Genomic DNA, 23361 nt, shown 5'->3' with positions numbered 1-23361 from the left:
TGTCAAATGAAATAAGAGTTGTGGAATAGGAGTCAGACACAAGGATTTCCATATCTCGGAGGAAGTTTAGATTTTTTAAATAATAACCTTTAATTAATCCAGGGGTCAGGAATGTTTTTGAGCCGAGTTCCAAAAATACCCCAACCTCAACTTGTTAGATGTGGGTATGCCTGGGGCGGACAGTGGGGGAGCCACGAGGGACCCCATCCTTGTTGTGTCAGTGCAGCCCTGGCCCCTTATCTGCTGTCTGCACTGAGGTGCACATGCACCTGGCACCAGCAATGAGCAGATGTTGGTGCAGCAGCTTGCCACAGCCAGCCCCAGCAGAATGTTTTCATCACAAATTTGCTTCTTCAGCAGTGGTAATAAAGGAGGAGCACAAGTAAGCATAATACTTAATGGATTCTTTCTTCACTTTCTTAGGTACCCACTACTCTGTCTTCACATCAGCATACTGAGCAAAGGGTTCACACTGTATTTAAATAAATGTCCTGAAGATGCTCAAAAATTACATATTAGCCCAGCTTTCCAAAAGGTATACAAATTTCTTCTATGGGTCATTGTAGGTAAGAGGCGTCCAAAGTTATCAGAGGGAGCCAAGGCTGCGGTAGGAACCACATTTGATAGCTACTTCAAAAACAGGTAACATAGCATCAGCTACAAGATGCACAGAAATAAAATTAAAAGGAGGTGCTGGGGTCACCTGGATGGTCATGTGGCAATGCAAAGATTTAACATTCAGTTGATCAGAATTCATCCATCTCTCAGACTTGAAGTATTTCAAGTGATAGATAGAAAGGAGCATGTTGCTATGTAATCAGCTGCATACCTTTTCAATAGCAGGACTGACTCTCACTTCAGATTGGGAGCATATTGTACTGAGTGATTACATACCTGCAGATTACCCTAACAAGAAAGAACACCAGTTGCCCATGCTCATCCTAAAACCCCAGAGGAAAACAAAGCCTTTTCTTGGATTTGCAAGAAACTATCACCTGATCTCATTAGAAAAGATGACCTAGGATCTGTTGCAAAGCTTTAAGCTAGGATTACTATATTTCCAGTACCAAAAAACAGGACACCTGTGAGGGGAAGGGGCATATGATCACGGGGGGGGGGGACACGCAATGATATACCAGTGCCCTGCCTCTGCCCCTCACTCCTAAACCCCTGCCCCACCCCAGCCCTCCCAGCCCCACTTCACACTCAACCCACAGCCTGCTGCCTCCCAGTGCTGCAAGTGCCCCTCACTCCCGACCTGCAACTCCATGCTCACCATCCCAGCTGATGCCCCGCACTCCGGACCCACAGCCCCCTGCCCCCCAACCCAGCCAGTGCCCGTCACTCTGGACCCACAGCTCTGCTGGTGCCCCTCGTTCCTGAGCTGCAGCACCCTGCCCCCCAGCCCTGCTGCCCAAACAGCTCCTGTGTTGCACACGTGCATACACATACACTGTCTCTTTACAGGGGCCTGCGTGGGGAGCATGTGACCCCCAACAGCCAATCACCCTGACCATTGCTCCCAGCCCCAAGCAGCAGCCCACAAAAGCAGAGGAAAAAGCAAAAACCTGGATGTTTGCTCTCGTTTTAAACACCTGCCCGAACATGAGGACAGAGGCCAAAAAAAGGATGTCTGAGAAAACCCGGACGTATGGTAACCCTATTTAAGCAGAACGATTACTTTCTAAACCAATCTGTGGTTGTTTGAATGCTGGATATAGAATTCAAGGAAACCCTTATGTGACTCCAGATCTGTTTGGGACAATTTGTAACTAAAATCACTGCAATGTTGATACTGCAGTTCTCTTGCAGCAAAATGTGTTATGGCTCATAAAAGACTCATTGCACTGGTAAAAGGACAGCTTAACCTGACACAAACATGTCCTGTTCCCAGGCCAGTTTATAATTCTTACAGGCCAATGCTTTTTTGGCTGTTATTACAGAATATTTAAGGGAAAATAAATTAAAATACAGTCCATTCATCACAAATTCACCTTACTGCTTTCTTTGCACGAAAAGGTTACTTTTATTGTCTAAACAAGACATGGAGCTGTTCCCTAATAAAGCCTCTATACACCTAATGATAAATGCCAAAGAAGATTATCCGTTCGCAGCAATTAAAATCCCTGGAAGGAAAGGAAAGCTCTGTATCAAAGCAAATTACTTGTTATTGATCAAGAGAACAAATGATGAGACAGACTATCCATATAGGAGCAGGGGCACAATTAAACAAGGAAGACAAGATCATGGGCAGCAGCAGATGTGCACTAGTAAACAGCACACAGCCCTCTGTTTACATTCTTCACTTGATCATGGCCTTGAAGCATTAAAAAAAAAAAAAAAAATCAGCTATTTTCTCTTTTCTATACCTGACTCCTCTTGAGAACTTTTGAATAGACTTATTTCAGACAAGTCAATTGATTAAATCCCTTATGAGCTTTTTAATTTGAGGCTAGGGTACAAAAATTTAGTGCCTGGATAATGGTGCATTACACTTCAGCACTTGCAACTGGGATGTTGCCAAGCAGATATGTGCCTGAATTAGATTTTTATATTTACTAGATCATTTGAAACCAAAGCTTTACCAAAATACTAGCAGACTGTAGTCTAAAAGAAGTCACAAACAAGTTCCCTGTGACAAACCCCACTTGTCAACCGTCTGGCTTTGAACTATCATTGCAAGAGTGGTCCCCGCTAAAGAGGCTCAGGACAGGCCAGGGCCCCTGTGCAGCCAACCCTCACTGCTGGGGCCTCAGTGCTAAACCATCATGCACTTTTGGGAAGATGCAAACAATGCTGCACATCACCGAGGAGTGTCTTGTCTACAAACTAAGAGGTAGACTAATAAACTTTGAACTCAGTTAATGAGAAAGCTATTGCTTAGCTTCACAGATTTGCATTCACTAAATAAACGCACCAAAATTTTTAAATATCTACAGCTAAGATTAGAGAGAAAGCCAGCCAGACTATTTCTCTTTATACAGCCATACTTGGAAGCAGGATCACAGTATATGACTCAGAGTATAAATGTAGTGGCTGTATCCCAAAAAAGGTCAAGTGTCAGCAATTAGGGGGAGGAAATGCACCATAAAATGAGGAAACATAGGTATGCATTTCAAAAGAATTAAGGATCTGGGAAAGATAGCACTTGAGAAAACACAAATTAAGTGTGGAACGGATAAGAAAAGGGTATTCCTGTCCAGTATTTTCACTAAGACATGGTCTATTTCTGTTTTTTTTATTCCAGCTGTCATTCCATCTATGCATGTGTTATTTATTAAGTGCCATAAGGCAGAGCTTCCCAACACCCAGGCTGTGGCCCAGTATGAGGCCACAAAGGGTTGGTTGCCAGTCTGCAGGAGAGTTGGCTGCCACACCAGAAGTCCAGAAGTGACTGGCATACTGTGGACCACCAGCCAAACCTTTTTTATACTGAGTATAGAAGACATACCGAGTATAAAAAATGGTTGCTGCTGCTATGCAGTAAGCAAGTCACTTCTGGACTGCAGTGTGCTGGTCCATTGTTAATTCCAGTCTGTGGACTGGTGTGCAGTCATTTCTGGTCCATGGTAACTTCCAGCCCGCAGGTTGCCAGTCGGAGATCTAAACAGGTTGGGAACCTCTGCCGTACAGCATACAAGTGTTCCATGACTAAGACATTCTTCAGGATAGCGATAGTGCATGTAATAATATGGTGCATGTTAAAAATCACAAAGGACTACAATGCAATTGAGAACTAAAGTTTGGGAACAATGCACAAGATTCTTACAATGAACAAAACAAGAAAGATATGACAAGCAAACTATGCTGTGATTACACAATATATGAACATTAAAAAAATGCTCCATTCCAGTGGTTCTCAACCTTTTCAGTATTAAGGAACCCCTCAGAAAATGCCAACTCATGACTTTCACTCATTTTTTGACTGTGGAAAACAGCAGTTCTTCCATTGCAAAGAACTCAGAAAGACCACAGAAAGGTCTTTGTGGAATGTTTTTTCTGTTTTGATACCCTGGATTCTCATGCAAAATCTGTAGTCTTACCATGTGAATCACAACATGTAGGTGTTTGCATACCTAATAGTCTTAATATTACATGGCACCCTGCAGCATTTTTAACAGGACCTCACATGATGGCACTCTAGTTTGGGATGGGGGGAAGAAACAAAGACAAAAAAAACTTCTCTATGCAATAGCAGATGAACTGAAGTAAGCAGCCACAAACCTTTATTTCCCCAAGATGATTTAGGCTTTGGCCAGTTCCCTTCCTAAAAGCAGAATAAGTGGAAAACTGGACAAAAAAACCATAAAAAATGCACACAAGCTAAATTAATATAATCACATTTACAACACAAGAAAACAAAAACAGATAATTTCATGTCAGCCAATTTACATTTTTAAACAATCACTGTTTAAATAACATGTTAATACCATGTTTGCCAGCACATTAAAAAAAACAAAAACAAACATTTATTTTCCCCACACTTCCCACCTGACAAGCAAAATGCTTTATATGCTGTGACAGAACACCCCTTTGTGTGTCTGTCACTTTAAGGGCTGGAGCAGGGGGCCAGTTTGGAGAACTCTGCTATAAGATCAGAGCAGTTTGTGCTCAGCTGCCTGGGGAGTAACATCACCCAGGGGAGCTTCTGCTCCAGGAATATCTTGGAGGTAAGGGTAAGGCTATGGGGAAGGAAGGGGCTCATTGGTCCTGGGCACGACCTAAAACTGCACCCTGCTGGGACAGGGAAGCCTGGTGGGCCTGCCTGTGGTGGGGCAGGACAACCTAAATACCAGGACTGAGAACCTACCTGGTGTAAGGTGGGTCAGAGTGCCTAACCCTTGCCCTCACCTTTGAGTAGCTTATTAGGAGAGTTGCAAGGGCCAGGTAAACTTAGGAGAAGCACCCGATGCCCATGGGGTGCTGGACCCTGGAGGAGTGCCAGGCATGCTCAAAGAGGAGTGAGCACCTGACCCTAAGGGGGTGTGTGCCCGTCTGGTCTCAAGTATCCGCTCACATGCCACCCTGCCATGTGCACCTGGTGTTAGGCGCTGCATGGGCTTCTGTCACCCCTGGAGGGGTCCTCAATAACCCTGGGGAAAGCCTGAAAAGTCACCTGCCACAACTTTAATTGAACCTTCAGTAGCGAGTTCCCCTGTTAAGGACTCTCCCAGGTTGGCCACACCACTTGACAAGAATTCGTGGGGCTCCGCCTTCCCTACACCCCTTCCATATGTCAGCCTCCAAGACGAGCCACTTGGGCTTGGTGCAGCTTGCTCTCTGGTCCCCTCAATCCCTGCTCTTCACATCACCTGGGCTACAATTGGCTCCTTCCTGTCACTGTACTCTATGGGGAACCGGGTTTGCTTGGGCTCCTTGTGTTTTTTCAATGGCCAGCCAGCTGCTTGTCATGGTTCCAAGGCTGCTCTAGTTCTTGGAGCATTGCCCATGTTCCAATGTTCCAGCCCCTCCGCCTCAGGACCCTTCTGTGCCATCTCCCGCCAAAAGAAGAGAAGAAAAAGGCAAGAGAAGAACAAAAAAGGAATCCAGTCACTAAAAAAAAGGCTGAGGGGGGTAGATTAGCAACTCTTCCTCCCTTGCAGCCCCAGTGCCTGAGGCTTTGCTCTGGTTCCTCTCCCCTGTCGAGGATCTCTCTTGCTCCCCAGTAGCCTGATCTGATCCCCCATTGCACACCAGTGCTGGCTGCGCTTGGCATGGAAAGCACTTTCCCCGTCGGCCATTTCCACTGCTCTCCTGGTACTGGCTTTTATTCTGGCCAAGCAGCATGCTGTGATAACATAATCTGCTCATGCCAGCTCCAGCCAGAAATAAGCGTGGTTCATGAACCATGCAGGTGTTTCCTCCCGGCACAGCTTGTCCTGCACTCAGTGGCCTAAAACTGGTATGGTTGCGCAGGTTTCAGGGCTTTTCTTGTAGGGGCGGGTCACCCCCATCCCCAGTCCCACAATGGGGAGTATTTCCTGTCCCCCAATGACTGTTGCCTTGGGACAGGGTATAAGACGTTGGGCCCTGAGAGTGGTGGGGCAGAGTTGTGGGGCCAGTTAAGCTCAGGGAGAAGTGGCTGAGTCCCAAGGGGGTGGAAGACCCCATGCCCCAGTGTAAGGGGCAGAGCTGTGGCCCAAGAGGGGCCCGTAGTGGTCTGATGAGGGGCCAGGGGCAAAGTAGGCCTATAGTTAAGTAACTGCTCAGTTCCTTTTGGGTGAAGGTCACGGGAGAGGCCCAAAAAACTGTGCCAGGACTGACCAAGGGGTGGAGAGAAAAGCCTGAGGATCTCCTTGAGTAGGGCAGAATAAATGTGGCCTGGATAGGCAGTATGCAAGAGACCGGGTGAGCGCCAGTGGAGTGCAAGAGGCCCCGGGGGGGCGGGGGGGATCTGTGGCCCCAAAGAGGCAGTATTGTAAAGATCCAACCATGTGCCTAGTTTGGCATGGCTTGAGCTGAAGTATCATCACAATTTAACATCAGGGAGGGATGGGATACACAGAGGTGGTAGGAGTACATGGGTACTTATCACCCATGTCATTTGGGTGCACGGAAGGGCAGCCTCCCGCCTACTTTAACATCACAATCATTTATCAACACAGCGTGGCAGATGAACAAAGCAGGAGGTTTAACCAGAGACAAGGGTGGGGCCATACTATTACCAGGCCTGGAAGGTGCCTTTGTCACAATACCAAAGTGGAGCTAGAAGGGGAAAAAACCTATAATCCACATGTAGCATCTTGATTCACATTTCATACTTGGAATTCTGCGACTAAGACATTCTGAACAGTCTTCTTAAAATCTAGCTCCTCATAGTGCACTTGATGTAACATTCTTTAAAAGAATCATGTGTCTAAAGTTTAATAGCATTTATGAATTTTAAAAACACTAAGTTTTGGGGGAGTTGGGTTTTTTTTGACAAAGTATTGGGTAATATGCATGCAAGACTCTTTGGTAAATCTGGTATCTTTTATTAGACTAACTAAAATAGTTGGAAAAATTCTTTTTTGCAAGTTGTCAGGTACAAACATTTAGGGTATTATCAAACAACATCAAATATTAAAGAAACCTCAAGTCTTCTCTTCCCTTACTAGCAACTCACCTCAAACATCATATGAACATAACAACCACTCTCCTACACCCTACAGTGACTCAGTTATAAACAAAGCTTAGACCTCCTCCACAAGTCGAAGTTTACAAATATATTTTAAAAGAAATTTCCTGTAATCTTGTTTGAACTAAGATTAACAGGTTCTTTGTAATATGGGTAGTATATCACAAACTGTCAGCATTTAAAATTGCTTAATCCAGCCAGCCACGTTATCAGTTGTTGAGATAATATTCCATCTCAATGCTTAAAAGCAAGGTTGGAAACAATCACTAATGGGGACTGGGGAGTTAAGGACAGTTGCAAGTCAAAAATACAAAACAAAAGATTCCTTTCAGAGAAGGCAGCAAAGACAAGTAATAATGAAGCCACAAAACATCATCAGCAGAACAAAAGATTCTTCTATTCAGATGGATTGATTTATTTCCTCTTTAAAAATCGCTCCTAACTCATGAAAGCAAGACACCAATTACATACTGATGTATGGCTGCATTACCGCAAGACTGCTTTCTCTTCCTGACTATCCATCTAAAAGTCTCATCAAGTAAAATTATAAACTTACTTGATCAGAACAAATGTCCACTATTTACAAAGAAGGTCTGAAATTCCTCTGAATCATGAAAAAAAATTGCAGATACACCGAAGTAAAACAGATGTTTTGTCCCCTTTCTGAATAGAATAGTCTCAAGAACAGATGGCCTTGCCTCTAAAATTATTTTTTTATCACTTGACATCAATTGTTCCATCATATATATCTTCTCAAATACAAGATATAAAAAAAATACAAAAATGGGAAAGGTCTTCATCTTATTAGCTAATTAGGACTCCTTCAACGCTCTAAGTTACTTGTCATTTGGTTATAACTTTCAGAACACAACAGAGTCCAGATGGGCTGGCATAAGACTTTATTCCTTTTAACCTTTTAAAGCAAATAAGATTCTCCACCTTCTATAAACAAACAAGAATACTAAGCAATGCTGAGCTAGAAGATTGCATGAGTCCCTTCCTTACAGACCTAGCTATTGGAATACACCCATATTAGGATATTCTCAGTTCTCATTTTTGAACAAAAGTCTCAAGGCCTTATCTTAACAAAAACAACCTTTGAATTATCTGATTACAGTTCCCACGATTCCGTTCCCTAAGCTGCTCCCTCAGGTTTCCCCTTTGTGTATTAGTGGTAATTAACAAATAAATTATACAGTATGGGGAGAAAAAAGAGAAAGAGAAAGAGATTGTTTTGCACCCCCCCATTCATAACAGGTAGTTGCTAGTTTATTTTATATGAATAGTATGTGTATATAGACACACACACACAACCACACCTACATCTTTCCCTCTCCCTCAATTAGTGACTCAGCTTAGAAACTTTTTATTCACCGCTCTTAGGTTAAACTTTACCCAATCTAGATGTGATCAGTTAAAATTTCAAACTTTCCTTTGCAAAGCAATTAGTTAAGTAAGTATACCTGACCTTTATTCCCTGCATACTGGGCTTACCCTTAAGTTTAAAACTTTCAGTTGGGGTGCGCCGATAAAGACTTTTTTGGGCTGACGCCGATGGCCAATTTTTAACTAGCCATATTGGCCGATACCAATCCAATTGTCGCTATGCAGCCCAGCAGCTTGGAGAGCAGCATCCAGTTGGTAAGTCTGTTGTGGGAGAAGCAGCAAGGAGGGAGAGAAGGGGCATGGGGATGGGACAGATTGAGGCCCCCATGGTGAGGGAGAGAGTGGGGCTAGCGCTGGGGCAGGGGCTGCACAGCCGGGGTGTGCCAGGGCAGGGCACGGGACAGAGCCACAGCTGATCTGGGGAGTGTGTGGGGGGAGTGGCGGCTCCCACCGCTATAGGCACCCTGGAAGGGCATGGGGGGCATGTACTCCCTGAATGTGTGCACATGGTGAGGGCAGGCTACTGCTACAGGCTGGGACCAGGGACGGCACTGGGCTCTTCCCAGCAAGGGGGACTGTGCCAGGGCTGCATCCAGGACAGGTGGCAGCAACGTTGCTACAGGGGGGGCTACAGTGAATTTTTAGGTGGCTGCAGCCCCCCAGTAACCCACTTCCAGGTGCTGCCACCACCTGCCCCAAGCACAGCCCAGCCCAGCCCAGCCCAGCCCCCCTGCCAGGAAGAGCCTAGCACTATCCCTGGCCCCAGCCCACCCCCACCCCAGACACAAATCTGGGGGCACATGCCCCCCATGCAATCCCAGGGTGCATGTAGCAGCAGAAGCCGCCTCCCCCCCACACTCCCTGGACAAGCCACTTGTGGTTCCGCCCCACACCTGCCCCAGCTGTGCAGCGCCTGCTCCTGCCTCAGCATCAGCACCAGTTGGCTCCCTCCCTCACTGCTGGAGCCTCGGTCTGCCACCATCCATGCTCCTTCCCTCCCCCACACCCCTTCCTTCCACAGCTGGCTTACCAGCTGGACACTGCTCTCCACGCTGCCAGGCTGCGCTCCTGGGTGCCTGCATGCTGTGCTTCGGCTGCGTACATGCACGCAGCATTTATCAGTAACATTAATCGAGCACACTGGCCAAAAAAAACCCCAATTGCCAGTAATGTCAATTTACCTTTTACTGGTGCTGATACAATATGGGACCAATGTATCAGTGCAACTCTACTTTCAATTTTATCATTTAAGTTCTCCAATTGCAAAGAAAATGCTATGAATGTCAACTACCTACAGCACTGTAGATTGAAGCAAACAAACAGATGACAAATAAAGGGGTTTATCCTGCCTCAGATTTAGCATACCTGATATGAAATGAGGCATTTCCATTACTGTCTCAGTTTCCCCCATGAAAGTACTATGCTCATATTTTTTCTCCAAAAATTATGCAGGAGCTTTGAGCACTGCACTGATGCACAACTTAAGTGTTCCAGCAAGTAACTTCTTGGATGTTTTGTCAAAGTTTGGCTTTGGGGATACGTTTTGCATGTTGTTCCAGGCCTGACATCTGCTAACAAAATACAGCACTGAAAAAGTAAACCTCAGTTCATTCACATTCCAGGGGACACAGACAATATCAAATGTTGGACATTTAACATGAAATAAGATGCCTTATTGGGGGCAGTTGTTTCATTTTACATATATAAATTTAGATCAGGAATTTGACCTCCTGGTGTTTGGTGTTAGTTTCACAATAACGTCTCATAATATCCCACCAGGGATCAGTCCCCACTGTTGATTGAGTTGCCTGTGACTCTTACACTATCAAATCACTAGAGATTCTGAACTTACAAAGCTTTCAATAATTGAAATATAATCCATCTTCCCAGTCAGTAAAACAAAACACCCTCCCCTACCATCTTCTCCACCCCACAAAGATCAGAAGTCCAATTAAGCAGGAACTCCATTTGAATCCTCCAGCAGGAAAAGGAACAGTAGACAGAGGCTTTATATGGGGTGATTTATGAACCATGGAAGATATTCATGTAAGAATACTTGTCTGCTGCACTGTGGTTACAATGCACAATATGGACTGTGTCTTGGGTAGTGCAACAAACACAACCTAGTAGTCAAGAAACTATGTAAGACTGCTCTTTGGCATAGGGACAGAAGAACTAAACCATCAGGGCTTCCCAAACTAATGCATTTTCAAAAACACTGTACAAATTGTGTGCTTTACTCAAATTTTTCAATCACTTCAGCAACAGTAGCTGTGACAGCCACATGAATTTTAAGCACAATGGCTTCTAGACTTGCTCTAACTGAGTCTAGGGAAGAGGACTCAAAATCCTGCTGTTGCTGGAGTTTTACCGGTGAAGTATAATGAAGCCCAGAGCTAGTCAAGGAAAAAACAAACAATCAAACCTATGATTACAGTGCTAGCAACTGCTGACAACCTGTGTATACAAGCATTCCCACTTTCAGAAAATGAAGAATACAGGCAGACTGCTGACCTCTACACTTAGAAGTTATACAAAAAAAAACAACATCAGGAATTGATAGAACTATTTTTCTATATTCTTTCCCTAGTGTAGACAGGGTTCAGTGGAACACAGAGATAAGGCAACTCTTTTGAGGAATATCTCTGACTAGTACTGCCATTTCAGTTTATTCAGTCTTTTTCCAAGCATGCCAAAGATGGTCAAACGGAAAGAACAATACTTGTAAAACCACATTTCGCTAGTGGATACATATTTTTAAATAAAGGCTGAATGTATTCCAAAGCCATAGCCCAAAATTAAAGATTTGGCATTAATAGGCTAGGAGACTTGTTTTCCTTACTTTATCCAGGTAAAGCTCTTTCCACAGATGACTGCATTGCCAGACAATATAAAATTAGCTCAGGGTTAAAACAAGCTTCAGATGTAAATTTCTTTATGAAAGGAAAATCTGAGTTTAACTGCATCATATATTCTGTGTTCCCTTCCTTAGACTTATATAACCAATTCCTTCACTCACAATGCTAATATAATAAAAGCCTTAGTGTGTGTGTGTGTGTGTGTGTGTGTGTGTGTGTGTCTGTCTGTCTGTCTGTCCCTAACGCTTCATTCGTACTCTGATTGGCTGCCAAGGCAACCAATCACAATGCTGACTGACACAATCAGAATGCTCTGCACAGACAGACACACGGCGGAGCGCCGCCATGAGGGCAGGGAACTGAGGAGCCAGAGTGGGGGCAAAGCCAGTGGCACTGGCCTCTTCCCCTCCCCCAGCCCTGTTCCTCAGATGCAGACAGAGTTGATGGAGCAAGACTGAGGGGCAGGAGCGGGTGGCAAAGCCACACCCTTCCCCAGCCTTGGTCCTTGGAGCCGGTGATGGCGCACGGTGCTGGAGGTACAGCACTGGCCTCACCCCCCAACTCTGACCTCACTGCTGCATCCAAGGGGTACCCTCTCCCCCTCCCATGGGAAGACTGGAGCAGGGGATGTGGGGGGGTGCGGTAGCCCATGGGGCTGGGGGCAGAGTGGTGGCACTGCGGGGCACTGGGTAGCAGTGCTCCACCCCCACCTGCCCCCCCAACCCCACCATTCATGATGGGCAATTTCCTAGTGAACCAACGAGGAGACATGGGTTACTCTGCAACTAGGTGTCATTAGAAAAAGCTTAGCCAAGAGCAGAAGTATTCCAGACAGTACATCACCAGCATAAAAATAAAAGAATCTTGGGCACAACCAAACCCAGCTGCCCAGCAATAACAGGGTTTGCAAAACATCGAAGTTAGAGAAGGCTGGTCAATACCACTATAATAAATACTGCATGAGGAGTATAATTCAAATAAGTCTCACATCCTTAATAGTAGCCTTCCTGCCATGTTTTCCACCATATCCCCTACCTCTGTGATGTCAGCCATTAGGTCAATGCTGTATTTACCATGATTATAATTGCAAATGCTAAATCATGCTATGTAGCCTACAATATTAACTTAGATATAGCATACAGAATGAACGTAAATTACTATGTGCTAACCAAGTTAACATTTCCAGGTGGCATTTCTCTATTACAAAGGCTATCTAGGACCATGTAAAACTAGCATAAAAATCAGTCTCAGTGGAAGAACAACAAACCAATACTTAGAAAATGAGATCTTACAAGATTAATGATGAAAAACAAGCAATTTGTGGGTTATAGGAGTAGATCATTTTTTCTACAAATGAAGCTAGAGCTGCATGAAGGAAAGATGCATGAGATCTTTTAAACAGTTGTGGAGATAGGAGGTATACAGCAGCCCAGTGCTTTACAAGGCATAATGAGCAAGTTTATTCCCCACCAATAGTTTTTCTTTGGATAGTTTCGTACCACTGTTCTAACTTCAATTCAAATGATTAAAAGGTTTGTACATGTACTGACAACTGAGATATTTCTAAATCTGAAAAGCTCTGGTGCTACAAAGGTAACACTGAAAAAAAGTCAAGCAATTCCAATTGCCTCTCAATTATCCTTATTTTGGCAAGTGGTAACTCATTCTTAAAAAACACAATCCCGGCTTGTTGCTCTGAAACAGTCCCGACTCAACCGCCACCCCACTCCATTCACAGTTCTAACAGCGCAACTTTCTCCACCGAAAATAAAGCTCAAAAGCATTCATGATTTACACAGGGTTGGTGGGGGGTGTGTTGTTTGTTTGGTTTTCAAACAGTTTCCCATGAAGGAGTTATAGAGAGACACACAAGTAGAGGCAACAAAGACTTTATGGAGTTTTCAAAAAGATGCCTCATCATGTCAATGAAACAGCAATGCTCAAGCTTTTTGCCCAGCTGGCCAGGCAGGCAGCCACCCAACTCCAGGTGGTGGTCCCAATCTGGTGCGGGGTGCGTGCAGTGGGCACCATCCAAACACAGGCGGGTGCGGGCCGCCCAGCCCCACCCGAGGACGTGGGCTTCCTGTGGCCCTGCTGCGGGGAGGAAAGAGGGCTTCAAGCAGCCCTAACTCAGTCCCGCAGAGGGGAGAAGGCTTGGCTCCAGCCCCGGCACGGCACGGCCGGGAGGTTGGCCGAGGGGAGCGGACGGGAGGGCAAGGGTCGCTACCGGCGCCAGGCTCAGACACTGTCACGGGCGGGAAGTTTGCTGGCTGCGGGACGCCCGTCCGCACTCACCCGGACCAGGTTGCTGACGGCGGCCTGCACAGCGGCCACTGGGGCGGTGAGGTCTGGGATGGCCTTGCCGTCCACCTCGCCCTCCTCGTGCATGATGACGAGGTGCGAGATCTGCTGCGCCACGGGCTCCAGGATGCTCTCAATGGTGCGGGTATGGAAGACGGGCATGGCGGCGGCGGGCGGGGGGGCCGGAGCCCCAACTCCTCGCGAACTCCCGGCGAAGTGCTCGCCGCGCGCGGGGACCCAGCTGCGGTGCCGGCGCGGAGGCCTGTGGCGGGACTCGAACTTGCGGCCCCGGACAGGTCCCGGCAGCACCAACACAGCTCCGCTCCGCTCCACTCCGCTCCGCAGCCAGGCGGCAGCTTTCCCCCGGCGCAACCTACCCCTCCTCACGCTTCTCGGCTTCTCCCGCCCCCTCGGCGCTCTCGCCCAATAGCGGAACCCTCCTGTCGCGCCCAATGGCACGGCGCCGCGTCCATCAGCATTCCAAGCCGACGCACCTCACCTCCCAGTTTTTCCCGACCAAGTTTGGTTGCGCTGACCGCGGTTTCCCAGAGCCGGGTGACGTCAGACATTCTGGTGTCCATAAAAGGAGAGGCCGCGAGCGAGCGATGAGGCAGTGGTTGCTGGGGGCTGGGGTGTGGCTCCCTCCGCCCGCTGCCGACACCCCCCCGTTCCACGGAGCGAGCCAGGCGCCGGTGCTCACAGCCCAGAGACTTTGTGCGGTCCCGTCCTGTCCCGAGCGCCCGGTTGTTTTTCTGCAGCCCGAAGCCGAGTGCGAGAAGAGCTGGCGGGCCGGGCGCCCCCGCCTCTCGCAGCCCGGCTGCCCTGAGATCCTTTCACAGGGCTGCAGTGAGAAGCCCGGAGGTTTCCCATAGAAATCCGGAGTGGTGGCCTCTGAGCTGTTTGCAGCCGAAGAATCGCTCCGTCACTTTCTGCCCTCAGGAAAAGAGCGAGAGCTAAGAGCCGGCATCTTCCGACAACTTTCCCCAGTCGAGGCAGGGGGGCTCCTGTCTAAAAAGATGAGCCCTTGAGCCAACTACACGGGAGCTGCAGGCCCCTCACAGCATCTGAGGAAGCAAGCCCACTGACTCCTAAAGCGTGTGCTGGGCATCTCTGATTTAGTTGGCCTGTAAGGCAGAGGTACTGTGTCCTGTGCCCAGTGGCCCTGGTTGTTCTCAGAGGGAGCTCTCACCTGAAATGCATAAAATCTTGCACATGTCCATCATCTTAACATCCCAGGAAAAATAAGTTGCCTTCCCCTTGCCATAAAGTGCCGATCGACCCTGCCTTCTACAAAACCATAGGCAGGCTTTGTGTCCAATATGCTTAGTCCAGTCTGTAGAGCCATGGAAGGCTGCACTGAAACAGAATAATGTCTTGGCAATGCATCTCCTCTGTAAGCCAACAGCAAGGGTTGGAGTTGGTTGGGTTTTTTGGGTTGTTGGTTTCTTTTGGGGGTTTTTTTTTGGGGGGGGGCATTATTTACAGATTATGGTGTGTAACTGGGTGGGATTCTTGGAGCTGCAATTTGGGTCCCAGCCTAGCTCTTGGTCAGAACACAGCTGCTTTATCTTAAAAAATGCAACTAACATTATTTATGCCTTCTACCACATGTGAACTGAAGTGCCTAAATATAGCCTCTTGTGTAGTCTCCTTAGCTTTAGCTATTGGACACCCGAAAGAGAAACTGGGTTTTTCATTGTACATACAAAAAAATTAAAAGTTAAATGGAGCGAAAAGTAAAATAGATTTCTAAAACTGTTGCAGATTAATAGTCGTGTAATGTGAGGTAGTGATATGGCTATGGAAATTTACTTGATTAGACAACTGGGGAAAAACATGAACTCCAACCAGTGAGCATACAAAATTCCTACTTCCTTCTGATAATGATAGTGTAAGAGTGATATTGTAGCTGTGATGGTCCAGAAAGTATGCAAGAGGCAAGGATTTCTTACGGTGATAGCTCTTATTAGACCAACTATAGTTTAGGAAAAGGCAGGCAAACTTGTGAATGTCTTGCATTCAGAAACCTGTCTAACTTTATCCCAACACCATAGTTGGTCTGATAAAAGATATCACCCTAAGAAATCATTGCCTTTCCTATAACAATGCATAGAAAACAAGACTCAGTGGCTATCCAGTTTTATGAATAAAATACCACCAAATCTGGTTCTCAGTAGCATACAGATCCATTCCATTCACTGAACTCTGACTAAATGTATAAGTATCTATGCAGCCAATCCACATTCCTCAAAAGGTCAGCACAGTGCTCTCCCACTTCACGTTAAAGCACTGTGATTTATGAGGGTGGGGTGTGGAGGCATCCAAGTGCCATTCTGAGCCCTAATAAAACTAGTATGTGATTTCCCATATATAGTCCCACATTCTTCACCCCATCTTCCCTCTTAGGCTTTTCCTGCTATGTTGGAACTACTCACAGTTCTAAAGAAAAGCACACATGTAAATGTTTGCAGGAATATAATCTTGTATTCCCCCCTCATTACTATGTACACACAATAACATTTGGAAAAATGTTAACTTTTTATGTATTTCTGTGTATCTGCATAGACTATGCCTTTGTGACTCAATGGTATAAGGCTAGTTCTGTAGTGTTACCATGTTTCCAGTTTCAAAACAGAGGCCACCTGTTGGAGAAGCGGCTGGGAATATGATGGGGGGAGCTGTGATATGCCCTTGCCTTGCCCTGCCCATGCCCCTCACTCCCAAGCAATAGCCCCAGCCCTGCTGATACTCCTCACTCTCAACTTGCAGCCTCCTGGCACTGCCTGTGCCCCACCCTCCCAACCCACTGTCTCCTGCCTCCCTGGTGCCCCTCACTCGCAAGCCACAGCCCTGTCCCCCCCATCCCTGCAGTGTCTCCCAGCCACCCTGCCACTGACCCCTGTCCCGCTGAAGGGACAGGTACCTTCCCCGCCTTCAGCCCTAGAGCCCAGACTGCTTTCCCCAGTGCCAGCAGGTACCACCCCCCCTCATGCATCCATCCCCTCCACATTTTCCTGCCCCCCACTTCCCTCACCACACACACACAACAGTCCTCAAGCCCTAACCCTCCAACCCGCTTCCCCATAGACTTCCCTGCATCCAGCTGCCAGGGCTCCTCCCACCACCCTGCCTGGCTGCATGCCGGTCACATGTGTGCACACACAGACACACGATACCCCCTGGCCTCAATCACCCTCCCCCACTCTCCCCAGCCCCAAGCAGCATCTTAGTAGGGCAAGTGGGGAAGCGCTGGGAAAAACTCTGATGTTAAGCGAGTAAAATCTGGGACGTTTGTTGATACTTTAAAAAACTGCCTGGATGGAGATTGGAGGACCCAAAAAGAGGATGTATCCAGGAAAATCCAGATGTATGGTAACCCTAAGTTCTGTGGCACAGTTTTTAAGGATTTCAACACAAGCCAAATGCCTTCTGAAGCCTCCTCTATAACATGCATGCAGCATGTTCATAAGAATCCTGATCCTATAAAAAGTTGGTTATCAATGGACCTCTGAACCAGTAAGAGGCCACAGTGAAGTCAAGGGCTTTGCATCTTGACTGCAGGATTGCAGAAGGTTACCTAGGGATGAAATTTAAATTTTAGCTTTGAATTGTTTTTCTTGTGGTTTTGTATTCCTTAAGTATGGTGGGCTTTTTGGGCATGCATGCATGTGTGGTGTTGACTGTACAGTGGGGGACTCAGCTTATTTCAGGATTATAGGATCTAGTTTGGGAACAGATATATCAATAGATTTGATAAAGTTTAGTTCAATTTTGTGTTATTATGCAAAAGATACTTAAGTGATATCCTCTACAGTTGTTCTTGAGTGTGTGCTGTGAATGCACATTATGCATGAATCATGTCACTGAGGTTTGAGCTGCACAATTCTGCATATCTTTTCTAATATGCTATCACAATAATGACTAATTTGCATATTATGGATCAGTAATAAAGAGTACACTGTACATATCCTTCTAGAGAATGGTGTGCAGCAGCTGGGAATTACAAAAAACTAATTACTCTACGGTATGAGCTAATCATCCGCTAAATTCCACTTTGCAGAAGTATGCAAACCTGATAAACCACTTATTTTACCTTTTATAGAACTTGAACTGGCTAAACTCTTTCATTAAAAAATAATTGCTTCTGACTAAGATTTTGTTTACTGACGTTTATCCCAGTTATATATATATATATATATATATAGATAGATAGATAGATAGGTAGATAGATAAAGGAGCCCTAATAAAACTAGTATGTTAAAGGACAGATAACAGATGTTTGGCAGTTACAAACAGCCACTTTATAGTGGTTCTAGAAGGTACTTATATGGCATACATAACAGAATAAAAACATTTAGAAGGTAATTTTAGCAGCCTTCCAGAATTATGCCCATCTAAAGGACAACATGATTGCTGTTTTATTTTAAGGGCTTAGTTAGTTTCAATATCTAGGATATGGTAATAATGGATAAATAGAAGTCTGCCTGGATTCTTCAATTTTAATGCCTAGATTACAGGTCTGCTCTGTAAATGTTCTGCTAGTTAGAACCTCGAACAGCTGTCTTTGTTAAACTAAATTCTGGCATATTTAGTAAAGAGAAGATAGTAATGCACCGAGTGCTCTACTAATGTTAAACAGTGATTGTCTTAAATTGTTTTTCCTTTACTTTGCAATGTTAAATCTGCCTCTGACTTCACAGGAGTTACAATTTTGCAGTTGCTTTTTGTTGTTAATACAATTACTTTGCTCACTTGACAGCTCCATATTTGTAATTGTAAATTAATTACACTTCTACGGGAAGATTCTTTCTCCAGCATATGTAATTTTATTAACTCTCCAGATCCTAACAGCTGGCTGTATTATCATGATGAATTTTGATCACAGATGCTTTCAGTTTATTCAGTTTGAGGAAGAATGTATGAGTTCCTGCTTTCAATCTGGTGTTGTAGACATTTGATAACTAATTCCCACAAGGGAAAATAAATGCTAAACATTCCCTTTCCCAAATATTATCCTGATCCTTACAGCAGCACCAAGTAGCCCATATTAAATAGGGAAATAAGAACTTAAGTGCCTTGTAGGTTAAGTTGGTCTAATAAAAGGTATCAGATTCACCCAAAGAACCTCGTCTTGCTAGGTTAGAACGATGGTCTGTCTAATCCAGTGTCCTATCTCTGACAAATGGCAAGTAGCAAATGCTGTAGAGCAGGGGTAGGCAACCTTTTCTGGCTTCAGACCAGAGTAACGCACCCTGGGTCAGAGATAGGTAGGGGCTAGGACCCTACTGCCACTTGTCTCTGCAGTTGGGGGGCGGGCAGGAATGCCTGCAGCCAGTATTCCTCCTATGGCAGCTTGGGGAGAGTACCTGCAAAAGGTCCCCCTGGCCACCTGATGCCACTGGAGTCCCATGTACACAGACTGGATCCAAAGGTTCTGTGGCCTGGATCTGGCCTGCAAGCTGTAGGTTGCTGCTCTAGAAAGAGAGTATATGTACTGGGTATGTCTAATATAATCCACACCCTGGTATCAAAAATCATTGGTTTAGGGATGTCAGAGGATCCTTCTCTTGACTATTCTATTTAATAGCTCTCAACAGACTTGTCTTCCATGAATTTATCTAATTCCTTTTTGAACATGGTTATATTATCCGCTTTGCAATCTTCCTTACCACAAATCCCAAGAATTAATAACACATTGTATAGAAACAGTACTTCCTCTTTTTTTTTTTTTAAACCTGTTTCCTGTTCATTTCAGTGAGTGCCCTCTACTTCTTGTATTCTAGGGTTTTGGTAAATAACAGTTCCCGCTACATTTTATCCACATCCTTCATGGTTTTGTAGACCTATAATATGACACACTTATAGACCTTCTAAATACCTCGTGGTCAAAGGACAAAAGACAAAAAGTCAAGAAACTAGCTCCTTCCTCTGCTATTACTTCATAATGTGAAGTCCTTTCAAGTAACATGAGCCTCAACCTTTCAAGGCATTCAGTAGCAGCATTCTTGTGCTTGCATTAAGTCCTGTTGTCTTTGAGCCATCATTTTTCTTCATCGGTATCAAATCCTGACAATAACAAGCACCTTTATAAAGCAAAGCTCCATGGGTACCTGGAGAAGTACAGACATAGACAAAGGTTTCTCCTTTTTCTGCTTATGCTAGGATGAGATCAAGCCTCTCCTTGAACATGTTTCAAGGCAGAAAGAAGATGATCTTTCCATTGACTTTAAAGGGAGTTGGATCCCCTTGATGAACTAAGGAAAGATTAATGAATCTCCATTTCATCACCATAACCATAAATCCCTCCCTGGGATCCCTTAGTGCCCAGAATGTTACTCAGTTTTTCTTCTATGGTTCTGTATTACTTATTTTTATGCCTTCCTTTGAATAAGCAGTTTATAGGCCTGCTGAATTTTTTTAAATATATAATCAATCACTTGTTCAATTGCTTGTCCCCTCTTCCGGTCTGTTCCCTCCCTTTCTTCCCCATCCCCATTTACTCATTACTTTTAATGAGTAATAAGAAACCCTCCTATGACTTTGATTGATGGTGGAATCAGTTTAGTGTGATACTGCACAGATCATTCATTTTTGGTGGGAAAGAAAGAGAACACTGCACATTTACGAACAATGGAACTGCAATGCAGTCTCTCTCAAAGTACCTTGAAATTCTGCACCCAGCTGTTTGTATTGGGAGCTGCTGCGTGAGGGTACTCAGTAGTGCAATAACAATTGATATGATCAGTCGAATAGAACCCTTTCCAAAGGCCTTGCTGCTGCAAATGCTTACCTTCTGCGGAATTCCTTACTGCTATGAGAATTCCTATTGAAGTCAATGCATGAACCTGCAGTAGTGTACTATACTGCACAGTAAATGTTTTCAGGATTAGATTCTTAAGTCGGTGGTTCTCAGCCTTTTGAGAAGTAGGGCATTCCTCCATAACTTCCTGGAAGTCGGCCCAGTTGAGAACCAGTGTGGTGCTGCCTTAGCTTGCCAGATAACTCCTTATTCAGAGTAGGTTTACCATCCTTTAATATTTTCCATTTCCCAAAACAGCACAAGACAGCAGCAGTGTAACTGCAGGCTCCTGTCCACACATATGCTAACTCTCTGCCTCACCACCAGCACCTTTTGATTTTTCTGTCACTTACATGAGAAATTCTCAGTTAGGTGCAATGGAAATAGTCTTGATTTGTACCATGTTACCTGAAATAGGAATGAAGCCCTGACAGCAAAATAAAATAAAGTGCTTTTCTATTTTCTCTATGTTGATATGAATGGGATTGTTGTGGGTGAAATAAAGACAAAATACAGACTTAAATTAATTAAAATTGACCTGATTTGTCCTAGCTTATGTAACACATTGTTCATACCTTGGATTTTCAGAAAGAGAGAGGTTGTGATCTCTTTAAAAAAGACAAACTATGTCTAAGTGGGAACAAGGCTTGCCATAACAAACACTGATTTTTTTAACATAACCATAAAATTACCGTGTGCTCCGTCAGCATATCAGTGAATTATTTCATCCTTACAGCAGGGGTCTCAACTGGGGTGCTGCTGCCAACTCAGTCATCAGGCATCTCCTGCAGAGCCAAACTAAGAAATGACTGTGGTAAAAGCACTCACTCTCACCTACTCTTCCTGGTCCAATCCCACATACGTATCTGGAAACAGAGGTGATGGTACAGTTCCATTTACCTGCGTGCTTCTGTTTCTGAGAAAAAACTGTGAAGGGAAACACGATAGAGGCTGGGGAAATACTCTGACTGAGGTAATGCAATTAAAATGACACTGTGTAGTGGAGGGTTGCACCTTGTCTACTTGCAGACAGGACCTCCTGTGACAGCCTCATAGTTAGCTTCCCACTGGCCTGCCTCCATCGGGAGGATCTCAGCTATGTGCCAACTTTATGGAAATGGGAGACTCCTCTCTAGCTTGCTCCTGCAGCCATATGGCCAAAGGCAAGCCAAACTCAGGGATACCCAAACCTCACACTTTCGGGCTTGGGCCTGCATGTAGGATGCCTGCCAAAGGATCTGGAAGCATCTGAAGCTCTGGTTGGGGGTGAAGGATGTTTGCTGGTAGTAGGGCCACATTTGGTTCTTGAATGACTCACGGATTTGGATTTGTTTTGGCTGATTTGACTTGGAACACAAAAAATTTTCCTTATAAAAAAGAACGTACAAACTGTGTGAAGTCTGCAGTGAGAGCAGGAACTCCTGCCATGGCCACTTCTGGATCTAGCTCTGCAGGAGGTGCGTGGCACAGCTCCACCAGATTACAGCAGCAATGGTGATGCTTGCACCACCATGGCACCCCTGAAAGAACCTTGCATCCCTCTGGTTGAGAACCACTGCTTGATGTGTTGATATGGCATGTACTAGATTGCACTAAGGTCCAGATCCTGCAGAGATTTAACCATATGTAAAACTTGAGTAGTTTCTTAATGCATTCAGTCTTCTTCTTAAGGAATTTAATGACTAGCAGACACACATAGCTCTGAAATACTGGGAATCCCAGACTGCAAGTCTAGTTTATTTTTTTCTTCCTCAGTTATTGTACCAACCTCATTTATTGTACCAACTAGGTCCAAAGCATTTTATTAACCACACTGCATTCTTAAATAGTTTATCTTAGTGTATCAAAAGTTTGAAATAACAAAGATACCAGCATGAATTCTGGCTAAAGGAATGTTTTGAAGGACAGAAAACAGATGCTGTGGCAAAGAAATTATATGAACACATTTTGAAGCCAAATATAAACTCTTGTATGAGAGACTGGTGACTAAGAATTAGTTGTTCTCACACACCATAAAAAGCATCAGTATTTTTCAGGGTTGTGTGCTTTCCAGTAAAGTTTCTGAGTGCTGATAAAACAGTTTGCCTTCCCTTATATGTTCTGTTCTCTATGTACATGTTCTGACTTAGAACTGGTTAGCTTAAAATATTGGTTATGAATTATCAAAATCCTTTCTGAACTTACTTGTATTTAGAGAAAGTGATCCTTTTACTAGTCTAATTACATATCACATATATACTGTGTCTACTCATTGTACTGGTCATCTGATAGCATATCACCATGTCTGCATGGAGACACATAAAAGAGGTAGGGCAAAAAGTCTGAAAGTATGAAGTACACATATATACATATATTAAACCCCACTGTGAACTCAGAAGTAGCATTAATTTACTGACAGTTTATCCTCTTCCCATGAATCGGTCTACCTTTCTTGAATGATCCCTCATAGCCAGGGCCTTGGTTTTTTTATATTCACTTTGAAGACCCATTAATTTGAAAATATTGTAGATGACCAAGAGAATATTCATCCTCCTTTGGCACTGTATCTGTGGGAGTTAATTGCAGTTCAGTCATGTAAGTATCTCTTTGCTGTAGCTTGCTTGTAGCAATGCCTTTCCCTGGAACTTCCTTCTCTGGATTTGATCCTCTGAAGCTTTTAAGCATGAGAATAACTTTAAGTACCTGGGCAGCTTGAAGTCTTTAAGTGTTTTGCTGGTTGAAGCCTCTCTGGTGTGTATTCCTGCTGCCAAGGCAGGAGGTTCAGATTTTTCTTGTGTTTTATGTATGTATCAGTTCACCGCATTATCACAGCCTGTGGCTTTCCAGAACTTCTAGAAAGGCTATTGCCAAACACTAAATAGAAGACTATATTTAGTAATAATGAACTATGTCTCTGTGTG

General features: G+C 44.7%; 1 protein-coding gene across 4 annotated transcripts in view; it reads right to left on the bottom strand.

The window, feature by feature from the left end:
* VCL (vinculin) overlaps positions 1-14947 on the bottom strand; it is a 106758-nt gene extending 91811 nt beyond the window's left edge. The window contains exon 1 of one of the 4 annotated variants that reach the window (XM_090058636.1): positions 14162-14947. Coding sequence is in view for 3 of the 4 variants with exons in the window: in XM_090058637.1 (XP_089914763.1) it covers positions 13657-13824 (168 nt within the window). In the remaining variant the exon portion in view is untranslated. Of the gene's footprint in view, positions 1-13656; positions 14066-14161 lie in introns of those variants that run through there. The other 3 variants (XM_090058637.1, XM_090058633.1, XM_090058634.1) reach the window with 3 other exon arrangements.
* Between the last annotated feature and the right edge of the window lie 8414 nt (positions 14948-23361).

Source organism: Crocodylus siamensis, chromosome 7 (genome assembly GCF_052110815.1).
Source record: "Crocodylus siamensis isolate JL-2025a chromosome 7, ASM5211081v1, whole genome shotgun sequence".
NCBI lineage: Eukaryota > Metazoa > Chordata > Crocodylia > Crocodylidae > Crocodylus > Crocodylus siamensis.
This window is presented reverse-complemented; position numbering and strand designations above follow the sequence as displayed.